Source organism: Salmo salar, chromosome ssa09, assembly GCF_905237065.1.
Source record: "Salmo salar chromosome ssa09, Ssal_v3.1, whole genome shotgun sequence".
NCBI lineage: Eukaryota > Metazoa > Chordata > Actinopteri > Salmoniformes > Salmonidae > Salmo > Salmo salar.
In genome coordinates this window covers 50,508,785-50,536,227 of record NC_059450.1, presented here as the reverse complement: position 1 = coordinate 50,536,227, position 27,443 = coordinate 50,508,785, and the positions used below count along the sequence as shown (strand labels likewise).

Here is a 27,443-nt window from a genome sequence, read left to right as displayed (position 1 = left end):
TAGTTATAGTTTATTCTATATAGTTCTAGTCTACTAGTCTACTAATCTCTAGTCTACTAGCCTACTAGTCTCTAGTCTACTAGCCTACTAGTCTCTAGTCTACTAGTCTACTAGTCTCGCTCACTAAGCCTACTAACCCATAGCCTACTAGTCTACTAGTCTCTAGTCCTTAGTTCACTGTGTCTCTAGTCTACTAGTTCGAGTTATAGCTCTCTAGTCTACTAGCATACAGTTACTAGTTCATTCTACTAGTCTACTAGTCTCTAGTCTACTAGCTCACTAGTCTCTGTCTACTAGCCTACTAGTCTCTAGTCTACTAGTCAACTAGTCTCTCGTCTACTAGCCTACTAGCCTACTAACCTACTAGCCTACTAGCCTACTTCAGTCTAGTCTCTAGTCTCTAGTCAACTAGTCTACTAGTCTCTAGTCTACTGTCCTTCCTTTAGGCTACTAGTTTACTAGTCTACTAGTCTCTAGTGTACTAGTCTCTAGTCTACTATTTAGTCTACTAGTCTACTAGTCTCTAGTCTACTAGTCTCTAGTCTACTAGTCTACATTACTAGTACTAGTCTCAGTCTACTAGTCTATAGTCTCTAGTCTCTAGTCTACTAGCTTCATTAGCCTACTTAGTCTACTACAGCCTACTAGCCTGTACTTCAGTCTCTAGTCTAACAAGCCTACTAGTTTCTAGTCTACTAGCCTACTAGTCTCTAGTCTACTAGTCTACTAGTCTCTGTCTACTAGCCTACTAACCTACTAGCCTCTGCTAGTCTCTAGTCTACTAATCTCTAGTCTACTAGTCTACTTAGTCTCAGTCTACTAATCTCTAGTCTCGAGTTACTAGCCTACTAGTCTCTAGTCTTTACTAGCCTACTAGTCTCTAGTCTTTAGTTACTAGTCTCGTCTACTAGCTCACTAACCTACTAGCCTACTAGTCTACTAGTTCTAGTTTAGTCTACTAGTCTACTAGTCTCTAGTCTTACTAATCTCAAGTTATAGTTATAGTTATAGTCTATAATCTCAATATTAATAGTTACTGATCTACTAGTCTCTAGTTCACTAGTCTACTAGTCTCTCTAGTCTACAGTTACAGGTACTAGTTATTTTAGTCTCTAGTCTACTAGTCTACTAGTCTACTAGTCTCTTAGTCTACTAGTTCAGTCTACTAGCCTACTAGTCTACTAGCCTACTAGCCTTACTAGTCTCTAGTCTGCTGCTCATTTCAGTCTCTAGTCTACTAGCCTACTAGTCTCTAGTCTACTAGTTCACTAGTCCTCGTCTACTAGCCTACCAACCTACTAGCCTACTAGTCTCTAGTCTACTAATCTAGTCTACTAGTCTCTAGCCACAATCCCTAGTCTACTAGTTCACTAGTCTCATTCTACTAGTCAAATAGTCTCTAGTCTACTAGCCTACTAGTCTCTAGTCTACTAGTCAACTGGTCTCTGTCTACTAGCCTACTAGGCCTACTTTAGCTCCCAACCTACTAGCCTACTAGTCTTAGTTTAGTCTTAGTCTACCAGTTTGTATTCTAGTTCACCTTGTCTACCAGTCTAGCTCACTAATCTCTAGTCTACTAGTCTACTAGTCTCTATTCTACTTAGTCAAATAGTCTCTAGTCTACTAGCCTACTAGTCTCTAGTCTACTTTAGCCTGCTAGTCTCTAGTCTACTAGTCAACTAGTCCTCGCTTCCATTAGCCTATTTAGCCTACTAGCCTACTGAACCTACTAGCCTACTAGTCTCTAGTCTCTAGTCTCTTAGTCCACTAGTCTACTAGTCCTTAGTCTACCTGTCCCTAGGCTACTAGTTTACTAGTCTACTAGTCTCTATACTAGTCTCTTAGTCTACTAGTCTCTAGTCTTACTACCTACTAGTCTCTTAGTCTACTAGTCTACAGGTTCTACTAGTTACTAGTCTCTAGTCTACTAGTCTACTAGTCTACTAGTCTCTAGTCTCTAGTCTATAGTCTAATAGCCTACTAGTCTACTTCTAGCCTACTAGCCTCCTAGTCTCTAGTCTAATGTTTACTAGTCTCTAGTCTACTAGCCTACTAGTCCATTATTAGTTTCATTAGTCTTCGTTTAATAGTTTACTAACTTACTAGCCTATAGTTTCTCTAGTCTACTAATCTCTAGTCTACTAGTCTACTAGTCTCTAGTCTACTAATCTCTAGTCCTTTCTAGTCTTACTAGCCTACTAGTCTCTAGTTTACTAGATCACTAGTCTCTAGTCTACTAGATCTACTAGTCTCGTCTACTAGCCTGTTTCAACCTACTAGCCTACTAGTCTACTAGATTCTAGAGTACTAGTTTACTAGTCTCTAGTCTACTAATCTCTAGTCTACTAGTCTACTAGTCTCTAGTTCAATAGTCTACTAGTCTCAGTCTACTAGTCTACTAGTCTCTAGTCTACTAGTCTACAGGTTTACTAGTCTACTAGTCTCTAGTCTACTAGTCTACCAGTCTACTAGTCTCTAGTCTCTAGTCTACTAGTCTACTAGCCTACTAGTCTACTAGCTTCACAAGCCTACTTCTGTTAGTTTATTATGTACTGAGTTCTAGTCTAATAGGCTACTATTTAGTCTACTAGTTACTAGTCTCGTCTACTAGCCTACTAAACCGACTAGCCTACTAGTCTCTAGTCTATTTAATCTCTAGTCTACTAGTTACAAACTATTAGTCTATATCTATTATCTCCTACACTACTATTGCTAGTCTAAGTTAATAGTTACTAGCCTACTTGCTAGTCTCTGTAGTCTAAGTTATTAGCTAGTTTATAGCAAACAACACATTCTAGCACACTAATAGCATAAACATAGTTTCTTAGTTAATCGGTCTACTAGTCTATAGCCCTAGTTGTTAGTTATAGTTATATATTGTATTAGTCTACTAGTCTCTAGTAAGTTGCTCTAGTCTATGCCACTAGTTTCTAGTCATACTAAATAAGCCATAGTCATATTACTAGCCATAAATAATAGTTATAGATACTAGCTACTAGCCTACTAGTCTACTAGTCTTAGTGTACTAGTTTAGTCTATTAGGTCTCTAGTCTACTAGTACAATAGTTATAGAGACTTTCAAAAAACATAGTCTATAGTAGACTATACTATTACTAGTACTAGTCTACTAGCCTACTAGCCTACTAGTCTCTAGTCTACATTTCACTAGTTCTAGTCTACTAGCCTAACTAGTTCGAGTCTACTAGTCTACTAGTCTCGTCTCATCAGCCTTACTAACCTACTAGGCCTACTAGTCTAGTCTACTAAAGATAAATTCTAGCCTATAATCATTACTATAGCCATTAGTTATAGATAATTCTAGAAGTTATAGAGAATAGATAGTTTAGTTTAGTTATAGTCTACTAGTTGTTCTTCTCTAGTCAGTTATGTTATAGAGAAAGGATCAAGATATATTGTTAAGGTTATAGTATAGTTTAGTTTCTAGTTTTAGTCTAAGTTCTAGTTAGTTATAGTCTATAGTCTACATTACTAGCCTACTACCTACTATCTCTAGTCTAATTAGTTCTAGTCACTAGCCTACTAGTCTCTAGTCTACTAGTCTATAGCACAGAGCAATTCATACTCATAACATATACTACATTAGTTAAATCTCTAGCCTACGAGTCTATAGCCTACTAGTTACATTGTAAAGATAGAAGCGGTACTACACAAATCAGAGAAGTAAAATAAAGGAGTATGAATAGTACAGTATAGTAACTAGTTAATAAGACATTTAGTCTAGTAGTAGAGTTAGTTAGTCTACTTCAGTCTATTAGTCTGTAGTCTACTAGTCTACTAGTCTTCTCTAGTCTCTAGTCTCTGTGTCTACTAGTATTAGGCTACCAGCTACTACTAGTTTAGTCCAGTCTTCTAGTCTCTGTCTCAGTTAATAGTCTCTAGTACTAGCTACTAGTCTACTAGTTCTAGTCTACGCAACTAACATTATAGTCTACTAGTGCTATATAAGTTATTTATAGTACTACATAGTCACTAGAGAAAAACAAAATAGACAGAGCCAGGTCAAGAGTTTAGTACTAGTCAAGTTACTACTATGTATAGTTCAGTCTTAGCCTCCTAGCTACTAGATCTAGACTACTAGTCTACTACCACACACATCTACTATTAAGTGTTATAGTACACCTTATAAGGATACTAGTCTACTAGTCTCATCTACTAGTCTACTAGCTCTCCTAGCCTATAGCCTCCTAGTACTATTCGGGCTAGTCTACTAGTCTCTAGCATACACTATCTAGTACTAGTCTAGTCTACTAGTCTACTACCACACACTAGTCTCTACTAGCTTATCGTAAAAAGAAGACTACTAGTCTATAGGTAGGACAAAGTTCTAGTTTACTACTACTCTTAGTAGTATTGTCATTCTACCTCTAGCTGTCAAAGAAGAATATCTAGCTCCATTATATAGTTATACCTCTAATTGTCTGATACTCTGGCATACTATTAAGTTCACTAACCTAGTATTAGCCTACTTAGTCTACTAGTCTAGTCTATAGCCTACTAGTCTATAGCCTACTAGTAGTCTAGTTACTATCAGTCTACTAGCCTACTACTATCACTAGTCTTAGTCTATAGTCTAGTCTACAGCCTACAGTACTAGTCTCTATACTAGCCTATAGTTATAGCCTACTAGTTATAGTCCTAGTACTAGTCTACTAGTTACAGCAGTTATAGCAGTTAGTCCTATATCTTACTCTCTAGTACTCCAGCAGTACTAGTCTTGGTCTACTAGTCTACTAGCCTACTAGTCTATAGTCTCTAGTTACTAGCCTAGTACTAGCCTACTAGTTAAGTCTACTACTAGCCTACTAGCTACTAGCCTACTAGCAAGAGTCTACTAGTTATAGTCACTAGTCTCTAGTTCAGTCTACTAGTCTAGTTAGTCTACTAGTCTCTAGTCTACTAGTTCTAGTTATAGTTACTAGTCTAGTTACAGCCTACTAGTCTCTAGTCTACTAGCCTACTAGTCTTAGTTACTAGTCTACTAGTTCGTCTACTAGCCTACTAACCTACTAACCTACTAGCCTATTAGTCTACTAGTCTCTAGTCTCTAGTCTACTAGTCTACTAGTCTCAGTCTACTAATCTCTAGTCTACTAGTCTTCTAGTTCTAGTCTACTAATCTCTAGTCTACTAGTCTACTAGTCTCTAGTCACTAGTCTCTAGTCCACTAGTCTACTAGTCTACTAGTCTCTAGCTACTAGTCTACTAGCTCGAGTCTACTATCTACAGGTCTATAGTCTAAGCTCTAGTTACTAGTCTACTAGTCTCTAGTCTCTAGTCTACTAGTCTACTAGCCTACTAGTCTACTAGCCTACTAGCCTACTAGTCTCTAGTCTACAAGCCTATAGTCTCTAGTCTACTAGCCTATAGTCTTAGTCTACTAGTCTACTAGTCTCGTCCACTAGCCTACTAAACTATAGCCTACTAGTCTCTAGTCACTAATCTCTAGTCTACTAGTCTACTAGTCTCTAGTCTACTAATCTAGTCTACTAGTTACTAGCAGTCATAGCCTACTAGTTCTAGTCTACAAGCCTACTAGTCTCTAGTCTACTAGCCTACTAGTCTATAGCCACTAGTCTCTAGTCTACAAGCCATAGTCTCTAGTCTACTAGCCTACAAGTCTTAGTTACTAGTCTCCTCACTAGCCCACAACCACTAGCCTACTAGTCTCAAGTTACTAATCTCTAGTCTACTAGTCTACTAGTCTCTAGTTACTAATCTCTAGTCTACTAGTACTAGTCTACTTGTCTACTAGTCTAGTCTACTAGTACTAGTTTAGTTACTCTAGTCTACTAGTCTACAGGTCTACTAGTCTACTAGTTCTAGTCTACTAGTCTACTAGTCTCTAGTCTACTAGTCTCTAGTCGACTAGTCTCTGGTCTACTAGTCTAAGTCTCTAGCCTACTAGTCTACTAGTCTCTAGTCTACTAATCTCTAGTTACTAGTCTATAGTCTTAGTCTACAGTCGATAGTCTCTAGTCTATAGTCCTTGTCTACTAGTCTTCTAGTCTCTAGTCTACTAGTCTCTAGTCTACTAGTCTACTAGTCTACTAGTCTCAGTCTAAGTCTCTAGTTATAGTCTCTAGAAGCGAGCCAATAGTCTCTAGTCTACTAGCCTACTAGTTCTAGTCTACTAGCCTACTAGTCTCTAGTCTACTAGCCTACTAGTCTCTAGTCTACTAGTCAACTAGTCTCGCCTACTAGCCACTGCCTATAACCTACAGTATAGCCTACTAGTCTCTAGTCTCTAGTCTCTAGTCTACTAGTCTACTAGTCTCTAGTCTACTTGTCCTAGGCTACTAGTTTATAGTCTACTAGTCTCTAGTGTACTAGTCCCTAGTTACTAGTCAACTACTCACTAGCCTACTAGTCCTAGTCTCTAGTCTACTAGTCTCTGGTCTACTAGTCTACTAGCCTACTAGTCTACTAGTCTCTAGTCTACTAGCCTCTAGTCTACTAGCCTACTAGTCTACTAGTCTCTCATTATACTAGCCTACTAGTCTATAGCCTATAGTCTACTACCCTAGTCTACTAGTCTCTAGTCTACTAGTCTACTAGTCTCTAGTATTGTCCTAGGCTACTAGTTTACTAGTCACTAGTGTATAGTCTCTAGTCTACTAGTCTCTAGTCTACTAGCATAGTCTCGTCACTAGTCTCTAGTCTACTAGTCTACAGGTCTACTAGTCTAATAGTCTCTAGTCTACTAGTCTACTAGTCTACTAGTCTCTAGTCTCTAGTCTACTAGTCTACTAGCCTACTAGTCTACTAGCCTATAGCCTACTAGTCTCTAGTCTACAAGCCTACTAGTCTTAGTCTACTAGCCTACTAGTCTCTAGTCTACTAGTTACTAGTCTCGCTCCACTAGCCTACTAACCTACTAGCCTACTAGTCTCTAGTTACTAATCTCTAGTCTACTAGTCTACTAGTCTCTAGTCTACTAATCTCTAGTCTCTAGTCTACTAGGAGTCTCTAGTCTACTAGCCTATAGTCTCTAGTCTACTAGTCTACAGTCTCCTACTAGCTACGCCACTAGCCTACTAGTCTACTAGTCTACTAGTCTCTAGTTCTAGTCTACTAGTCTACTAGTCTCTAGTCTACTAATCTCTAAGTCTACTAGTCTACTAGTCTCTAGTCTATAATCTCTAGTCTACTAGTTACTAGTCTCTAGTCTATAGTCTCTAGTCTACTAGTCTACTAGTCTCTAGTCTACTAGTCTACTAGTCTCTAGTCTACTAGTCTACAGGTCTACTAGTCTCTAGTCTACTAGTCTACTAGTCTCTAGTCTCTAGCCTACTAGTCTTCTAGCCTACTAGTCTACTAGCCTACTAGCCTACTAGTCTCTAGTCTACAAGCTCACTAGTCTCTAGTCTACTAGCCTACTAGTCTCTAGTCTACTAGTCTACTAGTCTCGGCACTAGCCTACTAACCTACTAGCCTACTAGTCTCTAGTCTACTATCTCTAGTCTACTAGTCTACTAGTCTCTAGTTACTAATCTCTAGTCTACTAGTCTACTAGCCTACTAGTCTACTAGCCTACTAGTCTCTAGTCTACAATCCTATTAGTCTCTAGTCTACTAGCCTACTAGTCTCTAGTCTACTAGTCTACTAGTCTCTAGTCTACTAGTCTACGTTACTAGTCTCTAGTCTACTATCTATAGTCTCTAGTCTCTAGTCTACTAGTCTACTAGCCTACTAGTCTACTAGCCTACTAGCCTACTAGTCTCTAGTCTACAAGTCTCTAGTCTACTAGCCTACTAGTCTCTAGTCTACTAGTCTATAGTCTCGCTACTAGCCTACAACCTACTAGCCTACTAGTCTCTAGTCTATAATCTCTAGTCTACTAGTCTACTAGTCTCTAGTCTACTAATCTCTAGTCTACTAGCCTACTAGTCTCTAGTCTACTAGCCTACTAGTCCTAGTTACTAGTCTACTAGTCTCGGCCTATAGCAATACTAACCTACTAGCCTACTAGTCTACTAGTCTCTAGTCTCTAGTCTACTAGTCTATAGTCTTAGTCTACTAATCTCTAGTCTACTAGTCTTCTAGTCTCTAGTCTACTAGTCTCTAGTCCTAGTCTACTAGTCTTAGTACTAGTCCTAGTCTACTAGTCTACTAGTTCTAGGCTACAGTCTACTAGTCTCTAGTCTACTATCTACAGGTCTACTAGTCTACTAGTCTCTAGTCTACTAGTCCACTAGTCTCTAGTCTCTAGTTACTAGTCCATAGCCAAGTCCATAGCCTAGCCAGTCTCTAGCGTCTACTAGTCTCTAGTCTACTAGCCTACTAGTCTCTAGTCTACTAGTCTACTAGTCTCGTCTACTAGCCTACTAACCTACTAGCCTACTAGTCTTATAACTAATCTCTAGTCTACTAGTCTATAGTCTCTAGTTATAATCTCTAGTCTACTAGTTACTAGCCTACTAGTCTACTAGCCAACTAGTCTCTAGTTACAAGCCACTATTCTCTAGTCTACTAGCCTACTAGTCTACTAGCCTACTAGTCTCTAGTCTACAAGCCTCCTAGTCTCTAGTCATAGCCTACAAGTCTCTAGTCTACTAGTTCGTCACTAGCCACAACCCACTAGCCTACTAGTCTCAAAGTCTACTAATCTTAGTCTACTAGTCTACTAGTCTCTAGTCTACTAATCTCTAGTCTACTAGTCTACTAGTCTACTTGCACTAGTCTCTAGTCTACTAGTCTACTAGTCTCTAGTCTACTAGTCTCTAGTCTACTAGTCTCTAGTCTACTGCTACAGGTCTACTAGTCTACTAGTCTCTAGTCTACTAGTCTACTAGTTTAGTCTACTAGATAGTCTACTAGTTCTAGTCTACTAATCTCTAGTCTACTAGTCTACTAGTCTGTAGCTCGACTAGTCTCTAGCTACTAGTCTCTTTGTACTAGTCTTCTAGTCTCTAGTCTACTAGTCTCTAGTCTACTAGTCTACTAGTCTACTAGTCTCTAGTCTACTAGTCTCTAGTCTACTAGTCTCTAGTCTACTAGCTTCTAGTCTACTAGCCTACTAGTCTACTAGTCTCTATTCTACTAGTCTACTAGTCTCTAGTCTACTAGCCTACTAGTCTCTAGTCTATAGCCTACTAGTCTCTAGTCTACTAGTCAACTAGTCTCGTCTACTAGCCTACTAGCCTACTAACCTACTAGCCTACTAGCCTACTAGTCTCTAGTCTCTAGTCTCTAGTCTACTAGTCTACTAGTCTCTAGTCTACTTGTCCCTAGGCTACTAGTTTACTAGTCTACTAGTCTCTAGTGTACTAGTCTCTAGTCTACTAGTCTCTAGTCTACTAGTCTACTAGTCTCTAGTCTACTAGTCTCTAGTCTACTAGTTACAGGTCTACTAGTCTACTAGTCTCTAGTCTACTAGTCAACTAGTCTACTAGTCTCTAGTCTCTAGTCTACTAGTCTACTAGCCTACTAGTCTACTAGCCTACTAGCCTACTAGTTCCAGTCTACAAGCCTACTAGTCTCTAGTCTAATAGCCTACTAGTCTCTAGTCTACTAGTCTACTAGTCTCGTTACTAGCCAACTAACCTACTAGCCTACTAGTCTCTAGTCTACTAATCTCTAGTCTACTAGTCTACTAGTCTCTAGTCTACTAATCTCTAGTCTCTAGTTACTAGCCTACTAGTCTCTAGTCTACTAGCCTATAGTCTCTAGTCACTAGTCTACTAGTCTCGTCTACTAGCCTACTAGCCTACTAGCCTACTAGTCTACTAGTCTACTAGTCTCTAGTCTATAGCTAGTCTACTAGTCCTAGTCTACAAATCTCTAGTCTACTAGTCTACTAGTCTCTAGTCTACTAATCTCTAGTCTACTAGTCTACTAGTCTCTAGTCTACTAGTCTCTAGTCTACTAGTCTACTAGTCTCAGTCTACTAGTCTACTAGTCTACTAGTCTACTAGTCTACAGGTCTACTAGTCTCTAGTCTACTAGTCTACTAGTCTCTAGTCTCTAGTCTACTAGTCTACTAGCCTACTAGTCTACTAGCCACTAGTCTCTAGTCTACAAGCCTACTAGTCTCTAGTCTACTAGTCTAGTCTACTAGTCTACTAGTCTCGTCTACTAGCCTACTAACCTACTAGCCTACTAGTCTCTAGTCTACTAGTCTCTAGTTACTAGTCTACTAGTCTCTAGTCTCACCTAGTCTACTAGTCTACTAGCCACTAGTCTACTAGCCTACTAGTCTCTAGTCTACAATCCTATTAGTCTCTAGTCTACTAGCCTACTAGTCTCTAGTCTACTAGTCTACTAGTCTCTAGTCTACTAGTCTACAGGTCTACTAGTCTCTAGTCAACTAGTCTACTAGTCTCTAGTCTCTAGTCTACTAGTCACTAGCCTACTAGTCCACTAGCCCACTAGCCTACTAGTCTACTAGTACTACTAGTCTCTAGTCTACTAGCCTACTAGTCTCTAGTCTACTAGTCTACTAGTCTCGTCTACTAGCCTACTAACCTACTAGCCTACTAGTCTCTAGTCTACTAATCTCTAGTCTACTAGTCTACTAGTCTCTAGTCTACTAATCTCTAGTCTACTAGTCTACTAGCCTACTAGTCTACTAGCCTACTAGTCTCTAGTCTACAATCCTATTAGTCTCTAGTCTACTAGCCTACTAGTCTCTAGTCTACTAGTCTACTAGTCTCGTCTACTAGCCTACTAACCTACTAGCCTACTAGTCTCTAGTCTACTAATCTCTAGTCTACTAGTCTACTAGTCTCTAGTCTACTAATCTCTAGTCTACTAGCCTACTAGTCTCTAGTCTACTAGCCTACTAGTCTCTAGTCTACTAGTCTACTAGTCTCGTCTACTAGCCTACTAACCTACTAACCTACTAGCCTACTAGTCTCTAGTCTACTAATCTCTAGTCTACTAGTCTTCTAGTCTCTAGTCTACTAATCTCTAGTCTACTAGTCTACTAGTCTCTAGTCTACTAGTCTCTAGTCTACTAGTCTCTAGTCTACTAGTCTACTAGTCTACTAGTCTCTAGGCTACTAGTCTACTAGTCTCTAGTCTACTATCTACAGGTCTACTAGTCTACTAGTCTCTAGTCTACTAGTCTACTAGTATCTAGTCTCTAGTCTACTAGTCTAATAGCCTACTAGTCTACTAGCCTACTAGCCTACTAGTCTCTAGTCTACAAGCCTACTAGTCTCTAGTCTACTAGCCTACTAGTCTCTAGTCTACTAGTCTACTAGTCTCGTCTACTAGCCTACTAACCTACTAGCCTACTAGTCTCTAGTCTACTAATCTCTAGTCTACTAGTCTACTAGTCTCTAGTCTACTAATCTCTAGTCTACTAGTCTACTAGCCTACTAGTCTACTAGCCTACTAGTCTCTAGTCTACAAGCCTACTAGTCTCTAGTCTACTAGCCTAATAGTCTACTAGCCTACTAGTCTCTAGTCTACAAGCCTACTAGTCTCTAGTCTACTAGCCTACAAGTCTCTAGTCTACTAGTCTCGTCTACTAGCCTACTAGCCTACTAGCCTACTAGTCTCAAGTCTACTAATCTCTAGTCTACTAGTCTACTAGTCTCTAGTCTACTAATCTCTAGTCTACTAGTCTACTAGTCTACTTGTCTACTAGTCTCTAGTCTACTAGTCTACTAGTCTCTAGTCTACTAGTCTCTAGTCTACTAGTCTCTAGTCTACTAGTCTACAGGTCTACTAGTCTACTAGTCTCTAGTCTACTAGTCTACTAGTCTCTAGTCTACTAGTCTCTAGTCGACTAGTCTCTGGTCTACTAGTCTACTAGTCTCTAGTCTACTAGTCTACTATTCTCTAGTCTACTAATCTCTAGTCTACTAGTCTACTAGTCTGTAGTCTACTAGTCGACTAGTCTCTAGTCTACTAGTCTCTTGTCTACTAGTCTTCTAGTCTCTAGTCTACTAGTCTCTAGTCTACTAGTCTACTAGTCTACTAGTCTCTAGTCTACTAGTCTCTAGTCTACTAGCCTCTAGTCTACTAGCCTACTAGTCTACTAGTCTCTATTCTACTAGTCTACTAGTCTCTAGTCTACTAGCCTACTAGTCTCTAGTCTACTAGCCTACTAGTCTCTAGTCTACTAGTCAACTAGTCTCGTCTACTAGCCTACTAGCCTACTAGTCTCTAGTCTCTAGTCTCTAGTCTACTAGTCTACTAGTCTCTAGTCTACTCGTCCCTAGGCTACTAGTTTACTAGTCTACTAGTCTCTAGTGTACTAGTCTCTAGTCTACTAGTCTCTAGTCTACTAGTCTACTAGTCTCTAGTCTACTAGTCTCTAGTCTACTAGTCTACAGGTCTACTAGTCTACTAGTCTCTAGTCTACTAGTCTACTAGTCTACTAGTCTCTAGTCTCTAGTCTACTAGTCTACTAGCCTACTAGTCTACTAGCCTACTAGCCTACTAGTCTCTAGTCTACAAGCCTACTAGTCTCTAGTCTACTAGCCTACTAGTCTCTAGTCTACTAGTCTCGTCTACTAGCCTACTAACCTACTAGCCTACTAGTCTCTAGTCTACTAATCTCTAGTCTACTAGTCTACTAGTCTCTAGTCTACTAATCTCTAGTCTCTAGTCTACTAGCCTACTAGTCTCTAGTCTACTAGCCTACTAGTCTCTAGTCTACTAGTCTACTAGTCTCGTCTACTAGCCTACTAGCCTACTAGCCTACTAGTCTACTAGTCTACTAGTCTACTAATCTCTAGTCTACTAGTCTACTAGTCTCTAGTCTACTAATCTCTAGTCTACTAGTCTACTAGTCTCTAGTCTACTAGTCTCTAGTCTACTAGTCTACTAGTCTCTAGTCTACTAGTCTACTAGTCTCTAGTCTACTAGTCTACAGGTCTACTAGTCTCTAGTCTACTAGTCTACTAGTCTCTAGTCTCTAGTCTACTAGTCTACTAGCCTACTAGTCTACTAGCCTACTAGCCTACTAGTCTCTAGTCTACAAGCCTACTAGTCTCTAGTCTACTAGCCTACTAGTCTCTAGTCTACTAGTCTACTAGTCTCGTCTACTAGCCTACTAACCTACTAGCCTACTAGTCTCTAGTCTACTAATCTCTAGTCTACTAGTCTACTAGTCTCTAGTCTACTAATCTCTAGTCTACTAGTCTACTAGCCTACTAGTCTACTAGCCTACTAGTCTCTAGTCTACAATCCTATTAGTCTCTAGTCTACTAGCCTACTAGTCTCTAGTCTACTAGTCTACTAGTCTCGTCTACTAGCCTACTAACCTACTAGCCTACTAGTCTCTAGTCTACTAATCTCTAGTCTACTAGTCTACTAGTCTCTAGTCTACTAATCTCTAGTCTACTAGTCTACTAGTCTCTAGTCTACTAGTCTACTAGTCTCTAGTCTACTAGTCTACTAGTCTCTAGTCTACTAGCCTACTAGTCTGTAGTCTACTAGTCTACTAGTCTCTAGTCTACTAGTCTCTAGTCTACTAGTCTTCTAGCCTCTAGTCTACTAGTCTACTAGTCTACTAGTCTACTAGTCTGTAGTCTAGTAGTCGAATAGTCTCTAGTCTCCAGTCTACTAGTCTATTAGTCTGTAGTCTACTAGTCTACTAGTCTTCTAGTCTCTAGTCTACTAGTCTCTAGTCTCTAGTCTACTAGTCTCTAGGCTACTAGTCTACTAGTCTCTAATCTCCAGTCTTCTAGTCTCTAGTCTCCAGTCTACTAGTCTCTAGTCTACTAGTCTCTAGTCTACTTGTCTCGTCTACTAGCCTACTAGCATACTAGTCTACTAGTCTCTATTCTACTAGCCTCTAGTCTACTAGCCTACTAGTCTACTAGTCTCTAGTCTACTAGCCTACTACTCTACTAGCCTACTAGTCTCTAGTCTCTAGTCTACTAGTCTCTAGTCTACTAGTCTACTAGCCTACTAGTCTACTAGTCTCTAGTCTACTAGCCTCTAGTCTACTAGCCTACTAGTCTACTAGTCTCTATTCTACTAGCCTACTAGTCTACTAGCCTACTAGTCTACTAGTCTACTAGTCTACTAGTCTCTAGTCTCTAGTCTACTAGTCTACTAGTCTCTAGTCTACTAGTCTCTAGTCTCTAGTCTACTAGTCTCTAGTCTACTAGCCTACTACTCTACTAGCCTACTAGTCTCTAGTCTCTAGTCTACTAGTCTCTAGTCTACTAGTCTACTAGCCTACTAGTCTACTAGTCTCTAGTCTACTAGCCTACTAGTCTACTAGTCTCTATTCTACTAGGCCTACTAGTCTACTAGCCTACTAGTCTACTAGTCTCTAGTCTACTAGTCTACTAGTCTACTAGTCTCTAGTCTCTAGTCTACTAGTCTACTAGTCTCTAGTCTACTAGTCTCTAGTCTCTAGTCTACTAGCCTACTAGTCTCTAGTCTACTAGTCTACTAGTCTCGTCTACTAGCCTACTAACCTACTAACCTACTAGCCTACTAGTCTACTAGTCTCTAGTCTCTAGTCTACTAGTCTACTAGTCTCTAGTCTACTAATCTCTAGTCTACTAGTCTTCTAGTCTCTAGTCTACTAATCTCTAGTCTACTAGTCTACTAGTCTCTAGTTTACTAGTCTCTAGTCTACTAGTCTACTAGTCTCTAGGCTACTAGTCTACTAGTCTCTAGTCTACTAGTCTCTAGTCTACTATCTACAGGTCTACTAGTCTACTAGTCTCTAGTCTACTAGTCTACTAGTCTCTAGTCTCTAGTCTACTAGTCTACTAGCCTACTAGTCTACTAGCCTACTAGCCTACTAGTCTCTAGTCTACAAGCCTACTAGTCTCTAGTCTACTAGCCTACTAGTCTCTAGTCTAATAGTCTACTAGTCTCGTCTACTAGCCTACTAACCTACTAGCCTACTAGTCTCTAGTCTACTAATCTCTAGTCTACTAGTCTACTAGTCTCTAGTCTACTAATCTCTAGTCTACTAGTCTACTAGCCTACTAGTCTACTAGCTTACTAGTCTCTAGTCTACAAGCCTACTAGTCTCTAGTCTACTAGCCTACTAGTCTACTAGCCTACTAGTCTCTAGTCTACAAGCCTACTAGTCTCTAGTCTACTAGTCTACTAGTCTCGTCTACTAGCCTACTAACCTACTAGTCTACTAGTCTCTAGTCTACTAATCTCTAGTCTACTAGTCTTCTAGTCTCTAGTCTACTAATCTCTAGTCTACTAGCCTACAAGTCTCTAGTCTACTAGTCTCGTCTACTAGCCTACAACCACTAGCCTACTAGTCTCAAGTCTACTAATCTCTAGTCTACTAGTCTACTAGTCTCTAGTCTACTAATCTCTAGTCTACTAGTCTACTAGTCTACTTGTCTACTAGTCTCTAGTCTACTAGTCTCTAGTCTACTAGTCTACTAGTCTCTAGTCTACTAGTCTCTAGTCGACTAGTCTCTGGTCTACTAGTCTACTAGTCTCTAGTCTACTAGTCTACTATTCTCTAGTCTACTAATCTCTAGTCTACTAGTCTACTAGTCTGTAGTCTACTAGTCGACTAGTCTCTAGTCTACTAGTCTCTTGTCTACTAGTCTTCTAGTCTCTAGTCTACTAGTCTCTAGTCTACTAGTCTACTAGTCTACTAGTCTCTAGTCTACTAGTCTCTAGTCTACTAGTCTCTAGTCTACTAGTTACGGTCTACTAGTCTACTAGTCTCTAGTCTACTAGTAGTCTACTAGTCCCTAGTCTACTAGTCTCTAGTCGACTAGTCTCTGGTCTACTAGCCTACTAGTCTCTAGTCTACTAGTCGACTAGTCTCTAGTCTACTAGTCTCTAGTCTACTAGCCTACTAGTCTCTAGTCTCTAGTCTCTAGTCTACTAGTTTACTAGTCTCTAGTCTACTCGTCTACTAGTCTCTAGCCTACTAATCTCTAGTCTACTAGTCTACTAGTCTCTATTCTACTAGTCTACTAGTCTCTAGTCTACTAGCCTACTAGTCTCTAGTCTACTAGCCTACTAGTCTCTAGTCTACTAGTCAACTAGTCTCGTCTACTAGCCTACTAGCCTACTAGCCTACTAACCTACTAGCCTACTAGTCTCTAGTCTCTAGTCTCTAGTCTACTAGTCTACTAGTCTCTAGTCTACTCGTCCCTAGGCTACTAGTTTACTAGTCTACTAGTCTCTAGTGTACTAGTCTCTAGTCTACTAGTCTCTAGTCTACTAGTCTACTAGTCTCTAGTCTACTAGTCTCTAGTCTACTAGTCTACAGGTCTACTAGTCTACTAGTCTCTAGTCTACTAGTCTACTAGTCTACTAGTCTCTAGTCTCTAGTCTACTAGTCTACTAGCCTACTAGTCTACTAGCCTACTAGCCTACTAGTCTCTAGTCTACAAGCCTACTAGTCTCTAGTCTACTAGCCTACTAGTCTCTAGTCTACTAGTCTACTAGTCTCGTCTACTAGCCTACTAACCTACTAGCCTACTAGTCTCTAGTGTACTAATCTCTAGTCTACTAGTCTACTAGTCTCTAGTCTACTAATCTCTAGTCTCTAGTCTACTAGCCTACTAGTCTCTAGTCTACTAGCCTACTAGTCTCTAGTCTACTAGTCTACTAGTCTCGTCTACTAGCCTACTAGCCTACTAGCCTACTAGCCTACTAGTCTACTAGTCTCTAGTCTCTAGTCTACTAGTCTACTAGTCTCTAGTCTACTAATCTCTGGTCTACTAGTCTACTAGTCTCTAGTCTACTAATCTCTAGTCTACTAGTCTACTAGTCTCTAGTCTACTAGTCTCTACTCTACTAGTCTCTAGTCTACTAGTCTACTAGTCTCTAGTCTACTAGTCTACAGGTCTACTAGTCTACTAGTCTCTAGTCTACTAGTCTACTAGTCTCTAGTCTCTAGTCTACTAGTCTACTAGCCTACTAGTCTACTAGCCTACTAGCCTATTAGTCTCTAGTCTACAAGCCTACTAGTCTCTAGTCTACTAGCCTACTAGTCTCTAGTCTACTAGTCTACTAGTCTCGTCTACTAGCCTACTAACCTACTAGCCTACTAGTCTCTAGTCTACTAATCTCTAGTCTACTAGTCTACTAGTCTCTAGTCTACTAATCTCTAGTCTACTAGTCTACTAGCCTACTAGTCTACTAGCCTACTAGTCTCTAGTCTACAAGCCTATTAGTCTCTAGTCTACTAGCCTACTAGTCTCTAGTCTACTAGTCTACTAGTCTCGTCTACTAGCCTACTAACCTACTAGCCTACTAGTCTCTAGTCTACTAATCTCTAGTCTACTAGTCTACTAGTCTCTAGTCTACTAATCTCTAGTCTACTAGTCTACTAGTCTCTAGTCTACTAGTCTACTAGTCTCTAGTCTACTAGTCTACTAGTCTCTAGTCTACTAGCCTACTAGTCTGTAGTCTACTAGTCTACTAGTCTCTAGTCTACTAGTCTCTAGTCTACTAGTCTTCTAGCCTCTAGTCTACTAGTCTACTAGTCTACTAGTCTACTAGTCTGTAGTCTAGTAGTCGAATAGTCTCTAGTCTCCAGTCTACTAGTCTATTAGTCTGTAGTCTACTAGTCTACTAGTCTTCTAGTCTCTAGTCTACTAGTCTCTAGTCTCTAGTCTACTAGTCTCTAGGCTACTAGTCTACTAGTCTCTAGTCTCCAGTCTTCAGTCTACTAGTCTCTAGTCTACTAGTCTCTAGTCTACAGTCTCGTCTACTAGCCTACTAGCACACTAGTCTACTAGTCTCTAGTCTACTAGCCTCTAGTCTACTAGCCTACTAGTCTACTAGTCTCTAGTCTACTAGCCTACTACTCTACTAGACTACTAGTCTCTAGTCTCTAGTCTACTAGTCTCTAGTCTACTAGTCTACTAGCCTACTAGTCTACTAGTCTCTAGTCTACTAGCCTCTAGTCTACTAGCCTACTAGTCTACTAGTCTCTATTCTACTAGGCTACTAGTCTACTAGCCTACTAGTCTACTAGTCTCTAGTCTACTAGTCTACTAGTCTACTAGTCTCTAGTCTCTAGTCTACTAGTCTACTAGTCTCTAGTCTACTAGTCTCTAATCTCTAGTCTACTAGTCTACTAGCCTACTAGTCTACTAGCTTACTAGTCTCTAGTCTACAAGCCTACTAGTCTCTAGTCTACTAGCCTACTAGTCTACTAGCCTACTAGTCTCTAGTCTACAAGCCTACTAGTCTCTAGTCTACTAGTCTACTAGTCTCGTCTACTAGCCTACTAACCTACTAGTCTACTAGTCTCTAGTCTACTAATCTCTAGTCTACTAGTCTTCTAGTCTCTAGTCTACTAATCTCTAGTCTACTAGCCTACAAGTCTCTAGTCTACTAGTCTCGTCTACTAGCCTACTAACCTACTAGCCTACTAGTCTCAAGTCTACTAATCTCTAGTCTACTAGTCTACTAGTCTCTAGTCTACTAATCTCTAGTCTACTAGTCTACTAGTCTACTTGTCTACTAGTCTCTAGTCTACTAGTCTACTAGTCTCTAGTCTACTAGTCTCTAGTCTACTAGTCTACAGGTCTACTAGTCTACTAGTCTCTAGTCTACTAGTCTACTAGTCTCTAGTCTACTAGTCTCTAGTCGACTAGTCTCTGGTCTACTAGTCTACTAGTCTCTAGTCTACTAGTCTACTATTCTCTAGTCTACTAATCTCTAGTCTACTAGTCTACTAGTCTGTAGTCTACTAGTCGACTAGTCTCTAGTCTACTAGTCTCTTGTCTACTAGTCTTCTAGTCTCTAGTCTACTAGTCTCTAGTCTACTAGTCTACTAGTCTACTAGTCTCTAGTCTACTAGTCTCTAGTCTACTAGTCTCTAATCTACTAGTCTACAGGTCTACTAGTCTACTAGTCTCTAGTCTACTAGCCTACTAGTCTCTAGTCTACTAGTCAACTAGTCTCGTCTACTAGCCTACTAGCCTACTAACCTACTAGCCTACTAGCCTACTAGTCTCTAGTCTCTAGTCTCTAGTCTACTAGTCTACTAGTCTCTAGTCTACTAGTCCCTAGGCTACTAGTTTACTAGTCTACTAGTCTCTAGTGTACTAGTCTCTAGTCTACTAGTCTCTAGTCTACTAGTCTACTAGTCTCTAGTCTACTAGTCTCTAGTCTACTAGTCTACAGGTCTACTAGTCTACTAGTCTCTAGTCTACTAGTCTACTAGTCTACTAGTCTCTAGTCTCTAGTCTACTAGTCTACTAGCCTACTAGTCTACTAGCCTACTAGCCTACTAGTCTCTAGTCTACAAGCCTACTAGTCTCTAGTCTACTAGCCTACTAGTCTCTAGTCTACTAGTCTACTAGTCTCGTCTACTAGCCTACTAACCTACTAGCCTACTAGTCTCTAGTCTACTAATCTCTAGTCTACTAGTCTACTAGTCTCTAGTCTACTAATCTCTAGTCTCTAGTCTACTAGCCTACTAGTCTCTAGTCTACTAGCCTACTAGTCTCTAGTCTACTAGTCTACTAGTCTCGTCTACTAGCCTACTAGCCTACTAGCCTACTAGCCTACTAGTCTACTAGTCTCAAGTCTCTAGTCTACTAGTCTACTAGTCTCTAGTCTACTAATCTCTGGTCTACTAGTCTACTAGTCTCTAGTCTACTAATCTCTAGTCTACTAGTCTACTAGTCTCTAGTCTACTAGTCTACTAGTCTCTAGTCTACTAGTCTACTAGTCTCTAGTCTACTAGTCTACAGGTCTACTAGTCTACTAGTCTCTAGTCTACTAGTCTACTAGTCTCTAGTCTCTAGTCTACTAGTCTACTAGCCTACTAGTCTACTAGCCTACTAGCCTATTAGTCTCTAGTCTACAAGCCTACTAGTCTCTAGTCTACTAGCCTACTAGTCTCTAGTCTACTAGTCTACTAGTCTCGTCTACTAGCCTACTAACCTACTAGCCTACTAGTCTCTAGTCTACTAATCTCTAGTCTACTAGTCTACTAGTCTCTAGTCTACTAATCTCTAGTCTACTAGTCTACTAGCCTACTAGTCTACTAGCCTACTAGTCTCTAGTCTACAAGCCTATTAGTCTCTAGTCTACTAGCCTACTAGTCTCTAGTCTACTAGTCTACTAGTCTCGTCTACTAGCCTACTAACCTACTAGCCTACTAGTCTCTAGTCTACTAATCTCTAGTCTACTAGTCTACTAGTCTCTAGTCTACTAATCTCTAGTCTACTAGTCTACTAGTCTCTAGTCTACTAGTCTACTAGTCTCTAGTCTACTAGTCTACTAGTCTCTAGTCTACTAGCCTACTAGTCTGTAGTCTACTAGTCTACTAGTCTCTAGTCTACTAGTCTCTAGTCTACTAGTCTTCTAGCCTCTAGTCTACTAGTCTACTAGTCTACTAGTCTACTAGTCTGTAGTCTAGTAGTCGAATAGTCTCTAGTCTCCAGTCTACTAGTCTATTAGTCTGTAGTCTACTAGTCTACTAGTCTTCTAGTCTCTAGTCTACTAGTCTCTAGTCTCTAGTCTACTAGTCTCTAGGCTACTAGTCTACTAGTCTCTAGTCTCCAGTCTTCTAGTCTCTAGTCTCCAGTCTACTAGTCTCTAGTCTACTAGTCTCTAGTCTACATGTCTCGTCTACTAGCCTACTAGCATACTAGTCTACTAGTCTCTATTCTACTAGCCTCTAGTCTACTAGCCTACTAGTCTACTAGTCTCTAGTCTACTAGCCTACTACTCTACTAGACTACTAGTCTCTAGTCTCTAGTCTACTAGTCTCTAGTCTACTAGTCTACTAGCCTACTAGTCTACTAGTCTCTAGTCTACTAGCCTCTAGTCTACTAGCCTACTAGTCTACTAGTCTCTATTCTACTAGGCTACTAGTCTACTAGCCTACTAGTCTACTAGTCTCTAGTCTACTAGTCTACTAGTCTACTAGTCTCTAGTCTCTAGTCTACTAGTCTACTAGTCTCTAGTCTACTAGTCTCTAGTCTCTAGTCTACTAGTCTCTAGTCTACTAGCCTACTACTCTACTAGCCTACTAGTCTCTAGTCTCTAGTCTACTAGTCTCTAGTCTACTAGTCTACTAGCCTACTAGTCTACTAGTCTCTAGTCTACTAGCCTCTAGTCTACTAGCCTACTAGTCTACTAGTCTCTATTCTACTAGCCTACTAGTCTACTAGCCTACTAGTCTACTAGTCTCTAGTCTACTAGTCTACTAGTCTACTAGTCTCTAGTCTCTAGTCTACTAGTCTACTAGTCTCTAGTCTACTAGTCTCTAGTCTCTAGTCTACTAGTCTCTAGTCTACTAGTCTACTAATCTCTAGTCTACTAGCCTACTAGTCTCTAGTCTACTAGTCTCCTAGTCTCGTCTACTAGCCTACTAACCTACTAACCTACTAGTCTACTAGTCTACTAGTCTGTAGTCTCTAGTCTACTAGTCTACTAGTCTCTAGTCTACTAATCTCTAGTCTACTAGTCTTCTAGTCTCTAGTCTACTAATCTCTAGTCTACCAGTCTCTACTAGTCTCTAGTCTACTAGTCTCTAGTCTACTAGTCTACTAGTCTCTAGGCTACTAGTCTACTAGTCTCTAGTCTACTAGTCTCTAGTCTACTATCTACAGGTCTACTAGTCTACTAGTCTCTAGTCTACTAGTCTACTAGTCTCTAGTCTGTAGTCTACTAGTCTATTAGCCTACTAGTCTACTAGCCAACTAGTCTACTAGTCTCTACTCTACTAGTCTCTAGTCTACTAGTCTACTAGTCTCTAGTCTACTAGTCTACAGGTCTACTAGTCTACTAGTCTCTAGTCTACTAGTCTACTAGTCTCTAGTCTCTAGTCTACTAGTCTACTAGCCTACTAGTCTACTAGCCTACTAGCCTATTAGTCTCTAGTCTACAAGCCTACTAGTCTCTAGTCTACTAGCCTACTAGTCTCTAGTCTACTAGTCTACTAGTCTCGTCTACTAGCCTACTAACCTACTAGCCTACTAGTCTCTAGTCTACTAATCTCTAGTCTACTAGTCTACTAGTCTCTAGTCTACTAATCTCTAGTCTACTAGTCTACTAGCCTACTAGTCTACTAGCCTACTAGTCTCTAGTCTACAAGCCTATTAGTCTCTAGTCTACTAGCCTACTAGTCTCTAGTCTACTAGTCTACTAGTCTCGTCTACTAGCCTACTAACCTACTAGCCTACTAGTCTCTAGTCTACTAATCTCTAGTCTACTAGTCTTCTAGTCTCTAGTCTACTAATCTCTAGTCTACTAGTCTACTAGTCTCTAGTCTACTAGTCTACTAGTCTCTAGTCTACTAGTCTACTAGTCTCTAGTCTACTAGCCTACTAGTCTGTAGTCTACTAGTCTACTAGTCTCTAGTCTACTAGTCTCTAGTCTACTAGTCTTCTAGCCTCTAGTCTACTAGTCTACTAGTCTACTAGTCTGTAGTCTAGTAGTCGAATAGTCTCTAGTCTCCAGTCTACTAGTCTATTAGTCTGTAGTCTACTAGTCTACTAGTCTTCTAGTCTCTAGTCTACTAGTCTCTAGTCTCTAGTCTACTAGTCTCTAGGCTACTAGTCTACTAGTCTCTAGTCTCCAGTCTTCTAGTCTCTAGTCTCCAGTCTACTAGTCTCTAGTCTACTAGTCTCTAGTCTACATGTCTCGTCTACTAGCCTACTAGCATACTAGTCTACTAGTCTCTATTCTACTAGCCTCTAGTCTACTAGCCTACTAGTCTACTAGTCTCTAGTCTACTAGCCTACTACTCTACTAGACTACTAGTCTCTAGTCTCTAGTCTACTAGTCTCTAGTCTACTAGTCTACTAGCCTACTAGTCTACTAGTCTCTAGTCTACTAGCCTCTAGTCTACTAGCCTACTAGTCTACTAGTCTCTAGTCTACTAGGCTACTAGTCTACTAGCCTACTAGTCTACTAGTCTCTAGTCTACTAGTCTACTAGTCTACTAGTCTCTAGTCTCTAGTCTACTAGTCTACTAGTCTCTAGTCTACTAGTCTCTAGTCTCTAGTCTACTAGTCTCTAGTCTACTAGCCTACTACTCTACTAGCCTACTAGTCTCTAGTCTCTAGTCTACTAGTCTCTAGTCTACTAGTCTACTAGCCTACTAGTCTACTAGTCTCTAGTCTACTAGCCTCTAGTCTACTAGCCTACTAGTCTACTAGTCTCTATTCTACTAGCCTACTAGTCTACTAGCCTACTAGTCTACTAGTCTCTAGTCTACTAGTCTACTAGTCTACTAGTCTCTAGTCTCTAGTCTACTAGTCTACTAGTCTCTAGTCTACTAGTCTCTAGTCTCTAGTCTACTAGTCTCTAGTCTACTAGTCTACTAATCTCTAGTCTACTAGCCTACTAGTCTCTAGTCTACTAGCCTACTAGTCTCTAGTCTACTAGTCTACTAGTCTCGTCTACTAGCCTACTAACCTACTAACCTACTAGCCTACTAGTCTACTAGTCTGTAGTCTCTAGTCTACTAGTCTACTAGTCTCTAGTCTACTAATCTCTAGTCTACTAGTCTTCTAGTCTCTAGTCTACTAATCTCTAGTCTACCAGTCTCTACTAGTCTCTAGTCTACTAGTCTCTAGTCTACTAGTCTACTAGTCTCTAGGCTACTAGTCTACTAGTCTCTAGTCTACTAGTCTCTAGTCTACTATCTACAGGTCTACTAGTCTACTAGTCTCTAGTCTACTAGTCTACTAGTCTCTAGTCTGTAGTCTACTAGTCTACTAGCCTACTAGTCTACTAGCCAACTAGCCTACTAGTCTCTAGTCTACAAGCCTACTAGTCTCTAGTCTACTAGCCTACTAGTCTCTAGTCTACTAGTCTACTAGTCTCGTCTACTAGCCTACTAACCTACTAGCCTACTAGTCTCTAGTCTACTAATCTCTAGTCTACTAGTCTACTAGTCTCTAGTCTACTAATCTCTAGTCTACTAGTCTACTAGCCTACTAGTCTACTAGCCTACTAGTCTCTAGTCTACAAGCCTACTAGTCTCTAGTCTACTAGCCTACTAGTCTACTAGCCTACTAGTCTCTAGTCTACAAGCCTACTAGTCTCTAGTCTACTAGCCTACAAGTCTCTAGTCTACTAGTCTCGTCTACTAGCCTACTAACCTACTAGCCTACTAGTCTCAAGTCTACTAATCTCTAGTCTACTAGTCTACTAGTCTCTAGTCTACTAATCTCTAGTCTACTAGTCTACTAGTCTACTTGTCTACTAGTCTCTAGTCTACTAGTCTACTAGTCTCTAGTCTACTAGTCTCTAGTCTACTAGTCTACAGGTCTACTAGTCTACTAGTCTCTAGTCTACTAGTCTACTAGTCTCTAGTCTACTAGTCTCTAGTCGACTAGTCTCTGGTCTACTAGTCTACTAGTCTCTAGTCTACTAGTCTACTAGTCTGTAGTCTACTAGTCGACTAGTCTCTAGTCTACTAGTCTCTTGTCTACTAGTCTTCTAGTCTCTAGTCTACTAGTCTCTAGTCTACTAGTCTACTAGTCTACTAGTCTCTAGTCTACTAGTCTCTGTCTGTCTTCACGCCAGTCACCATTCCCTCCTGTGTCTCTGTCTGAGTTTTGAGACCTGAGAGGAGAGAGAGAGAGCAGGAGGAAGAGGGGGAGGAAGAGGGGGATCAGGAGAGAGGAGAGAGAGAGAGAGAGAGCAGAAGGAAGAGGGGGAGTAGAGAGAGAAGGAAGAGGGGGAGTAGAGAGAGAAGGAAGAGGGGGAGGAAGAGGGGGAGGAAGAGAGGAGGAAGTGGAGGAATCAAAGGTAGGAGAGAGGAGGTAGAGCGAGAGCAGGCAGTAGAAGAGAGAGGAGGAATAGGGGAGGACAAGAGAGGAGGAAGAGGGGGAGGAAGAGAGGAGGAAGAGAGAGGAGGAAGAGGGGGAGGAAGAGAGGAGGAAGAGAGAGGAGGAAGAGGGGGAAGTAAAGACGCAGAGTTTGGTGAAGCACGAACTCCAGGTCCACAGAGACAGACAGACAGGAAGTGTCATGGCCACCATGACTCAGCAGCAGCATCCTGAAGGGGAAATGTCTGACTGGGGCCACATCTACTAGTCTACTAGTCTCTAGTCTCTAGTCTACTAGTCTCTAGTCTACTAGTCTACTAATCTCTAGTCTACTAGCCTACTAGTCTCTAGTCTACTAGCCTACTAGTCTCTAGTCTACTAGTCTACTAGTCTCGTCTACTAGCCTACTAACCTACTAGCCTACTAGTCTACTAGTCTCTAGTCTCTAGTCTACTAGTCTACTAGTCTCTAGTCTACTAGTCTCTAGTCTACTAGCCTCTAGTCTACTAGCCTACTAGTCTACTAGTCTCTATTCTACTAGTCTACTAGTCTCTAGTCTACTAGCCTACTAGTCTCTAGTCTACTAGCCTACTAGTCTCTAGTCTACTAGTCTACTAGTCTCTAGTCTGTAGTCTACTAGTCTACTAGCCTACTAGTCTACTAGCCAACTAGCCTACTAGTCTCTAGTCTACAAGCCTACTAGTCTCTAGTCTACTAGCCTACTAGTCTCTAGTCTACTAGTCTACTAGTCTCGTCTACTAGCCTACTAACCTACTAGCCTACTAGTCTCTAGTCTACTAATCTCTAGTCTACTAGTCTACTAGTCTCTAGTCTACTAATCTCTAGTCTACTAGTCTACTAGCCTACTAGTCTACTAGCCTACTAGTCTCTAGTCTACAAGCCTACTAGTCTCTAGTCTACTAGCCTACTAGTCTACTAGCCTACTAGTCTCTAGTCTACAAGCCTACTAGTCTCTAGTCTACTAGCCTACAAGTCTCTAGTCTACTAGTCTCGTCTACTAGCCTACTAACCTACTAGCCTACTAGTCTCAAGTCTACTAATCTCTAGTCTACTAGTCTACTAGTCTCTAGTCTACTAATCTCTAGTCTACTAGTCTACTAGTCTACTTGTCTACTAGTCTCTAGTCTACTAGTCTACTAGTCTCTAGTCTACTAGTCTCTAGTCTACTAGTCTACAGGTCTACTAGTCTACTAGTCTCTAGTCTACTAGTCTACTAGTCTCTAGTCTACTAGTCTCTAGTCGACTAGTCTCTGGTCTACTAGTCTACTAGTCTCTAGTCTACTAGTCTACTATTCTCTAGTCTACTAATCTCTAGTCTACTAGTCTACTAGTCTGTAGTCTACTAGTCGACTAGTCTCTAGTCTACTAGTCTCTTGTCTACTAGTCTTCTAGTCTCTAGTCTACTAGTCTCTAGTCTACTAGTCTACTAGTCTACTAGTCTCTAGTCTACTAGTCTCTGTCTGTCTTCACGCCAGTCACCATTCCCTCCTGTGTCTCTGTCTGAGTTTTGAGACCTGAGAGGAGAGAGAGAGAGCAGGAGGAAGAGGGGGAGGAAGAGGGGGATCAGGAGAGAGGAGAGAGAGAGAGAGAGAGCAGAAGGAAGAGGGGGAGTAGAGAGAGAAGGAAGAGGCGGAGTAGAGAGAGAAGGAAGAGGGGGAGGAAGAGGGGGAGGAAGAGAGGAGGAAGTGGAGGAATCAAAGGTAGGAGAGAGGAGGTAGAGCGAGAGCAGGCAGTAGAAGAGAGAGGAGGAATAGGGGAGGACAAGAGAGGTGGAAGAGGGGGAGGAAGAGAGGAGGAAGAGAGAGGAGGAAGAGGGGGAGGAAGAGAGGAGGAAGAGAGAGGAGGAAGAGGGGGAAGTAAAGACGCAGAGTTTGGTGAAGCACGAACTCCAGGTCCACAGAGACAGACAGACAGGAAGTGTCATGGCCACCATGACTCAGCAGCAGCATCCTGAAGGGGAAATGTCTGACTGGGGCCACATCTACTTCAGTGTGAATAACTGCTGCCATCTACTGGTCAGAACAGGGATTTCATCTCCTCCTCATGTTACCTCTGTCTGCTGCAGAGGAAAAAACTCCCTGGATAGGAAAAAGAGAGTGAGAGAAAGACAGCGAGAGAGAGAGAAGAGAGAGAGAGAGAGACAGAGAGAGAGAGAAGAGAGAGAGAAAGAGAGAGAGAGAATGAGAGAGAGAGAGAGAGAGACAGAGAGAGAGAGCGAAAGAGCGAGAGAGCGAGAGGGCGAGAGAGAGCTGGCAGCGGTGACCTTTGACCCTGGTCCTGTCTTCCTGTCTGTAACTGTCTGTCTTACTCACCAGTTTAGTGGACTTGAGTGTCTCCAGGATCTCTGAGGAGAGAGAGAGAGACAGACAGACAGAGAGAGAGAAAGATGAGAGAGAGAGAGATTTGAGAAATAGGGAACAAACACTTACCACATTCCCTGAATCTGAATCCCTGAACCCGAGTACGGAACCCTATTCCCTATATTCCCTATATAGTGCACTACTGTTGTCCAGAGCCCTATTCCCTATATAGTGCACTACTGTTGACCAGGGCCCTCCCCCCTCTCTCTGTCCCTTTCCTCTCTCTCCCTCTCCCTCCCTCCCTCCCTCACTCTCCCTTTCCTCTCTCTCCCTCTCTCTCTCTCTCCCTCCCTCCCTCCCTCCCTCCCTCCCTCCCTCCCTCCCTCCCTCCCTCTCTCTCTCTCTCTCCCTCCTCCCTCCCTCCCTCCCTCCCTCCCTCCCTCTCT

General features: G+C 41.1%; 1 protein-coding gene across 5 annotated transcripts in view; it reads right to left on the bottom strand.

Moving 5' to 3' along the window:
• LOC106611399 (dynactin subunit 1) overlaps positions 1-27,443 on the bottom strand; it is a 338,889-nt gene that overhangs the window by 184,299 nt on the left and 127,147 nt on the right. For all 5 annotated transcript variants that reach the window (XM_045723788.1, XM_045723789.1, XM_045723790.1 and 2 more), the window contains exon 4: positions 27,010-27,041. In XM_045723788.1, coding sequence (XP_045579744.1) covers positions 27,010-27,041 — 32 coding nt within the window. The remainder of the gene's footprint in view (positions 1-27,009; positions 27,042-27,443) is intronic.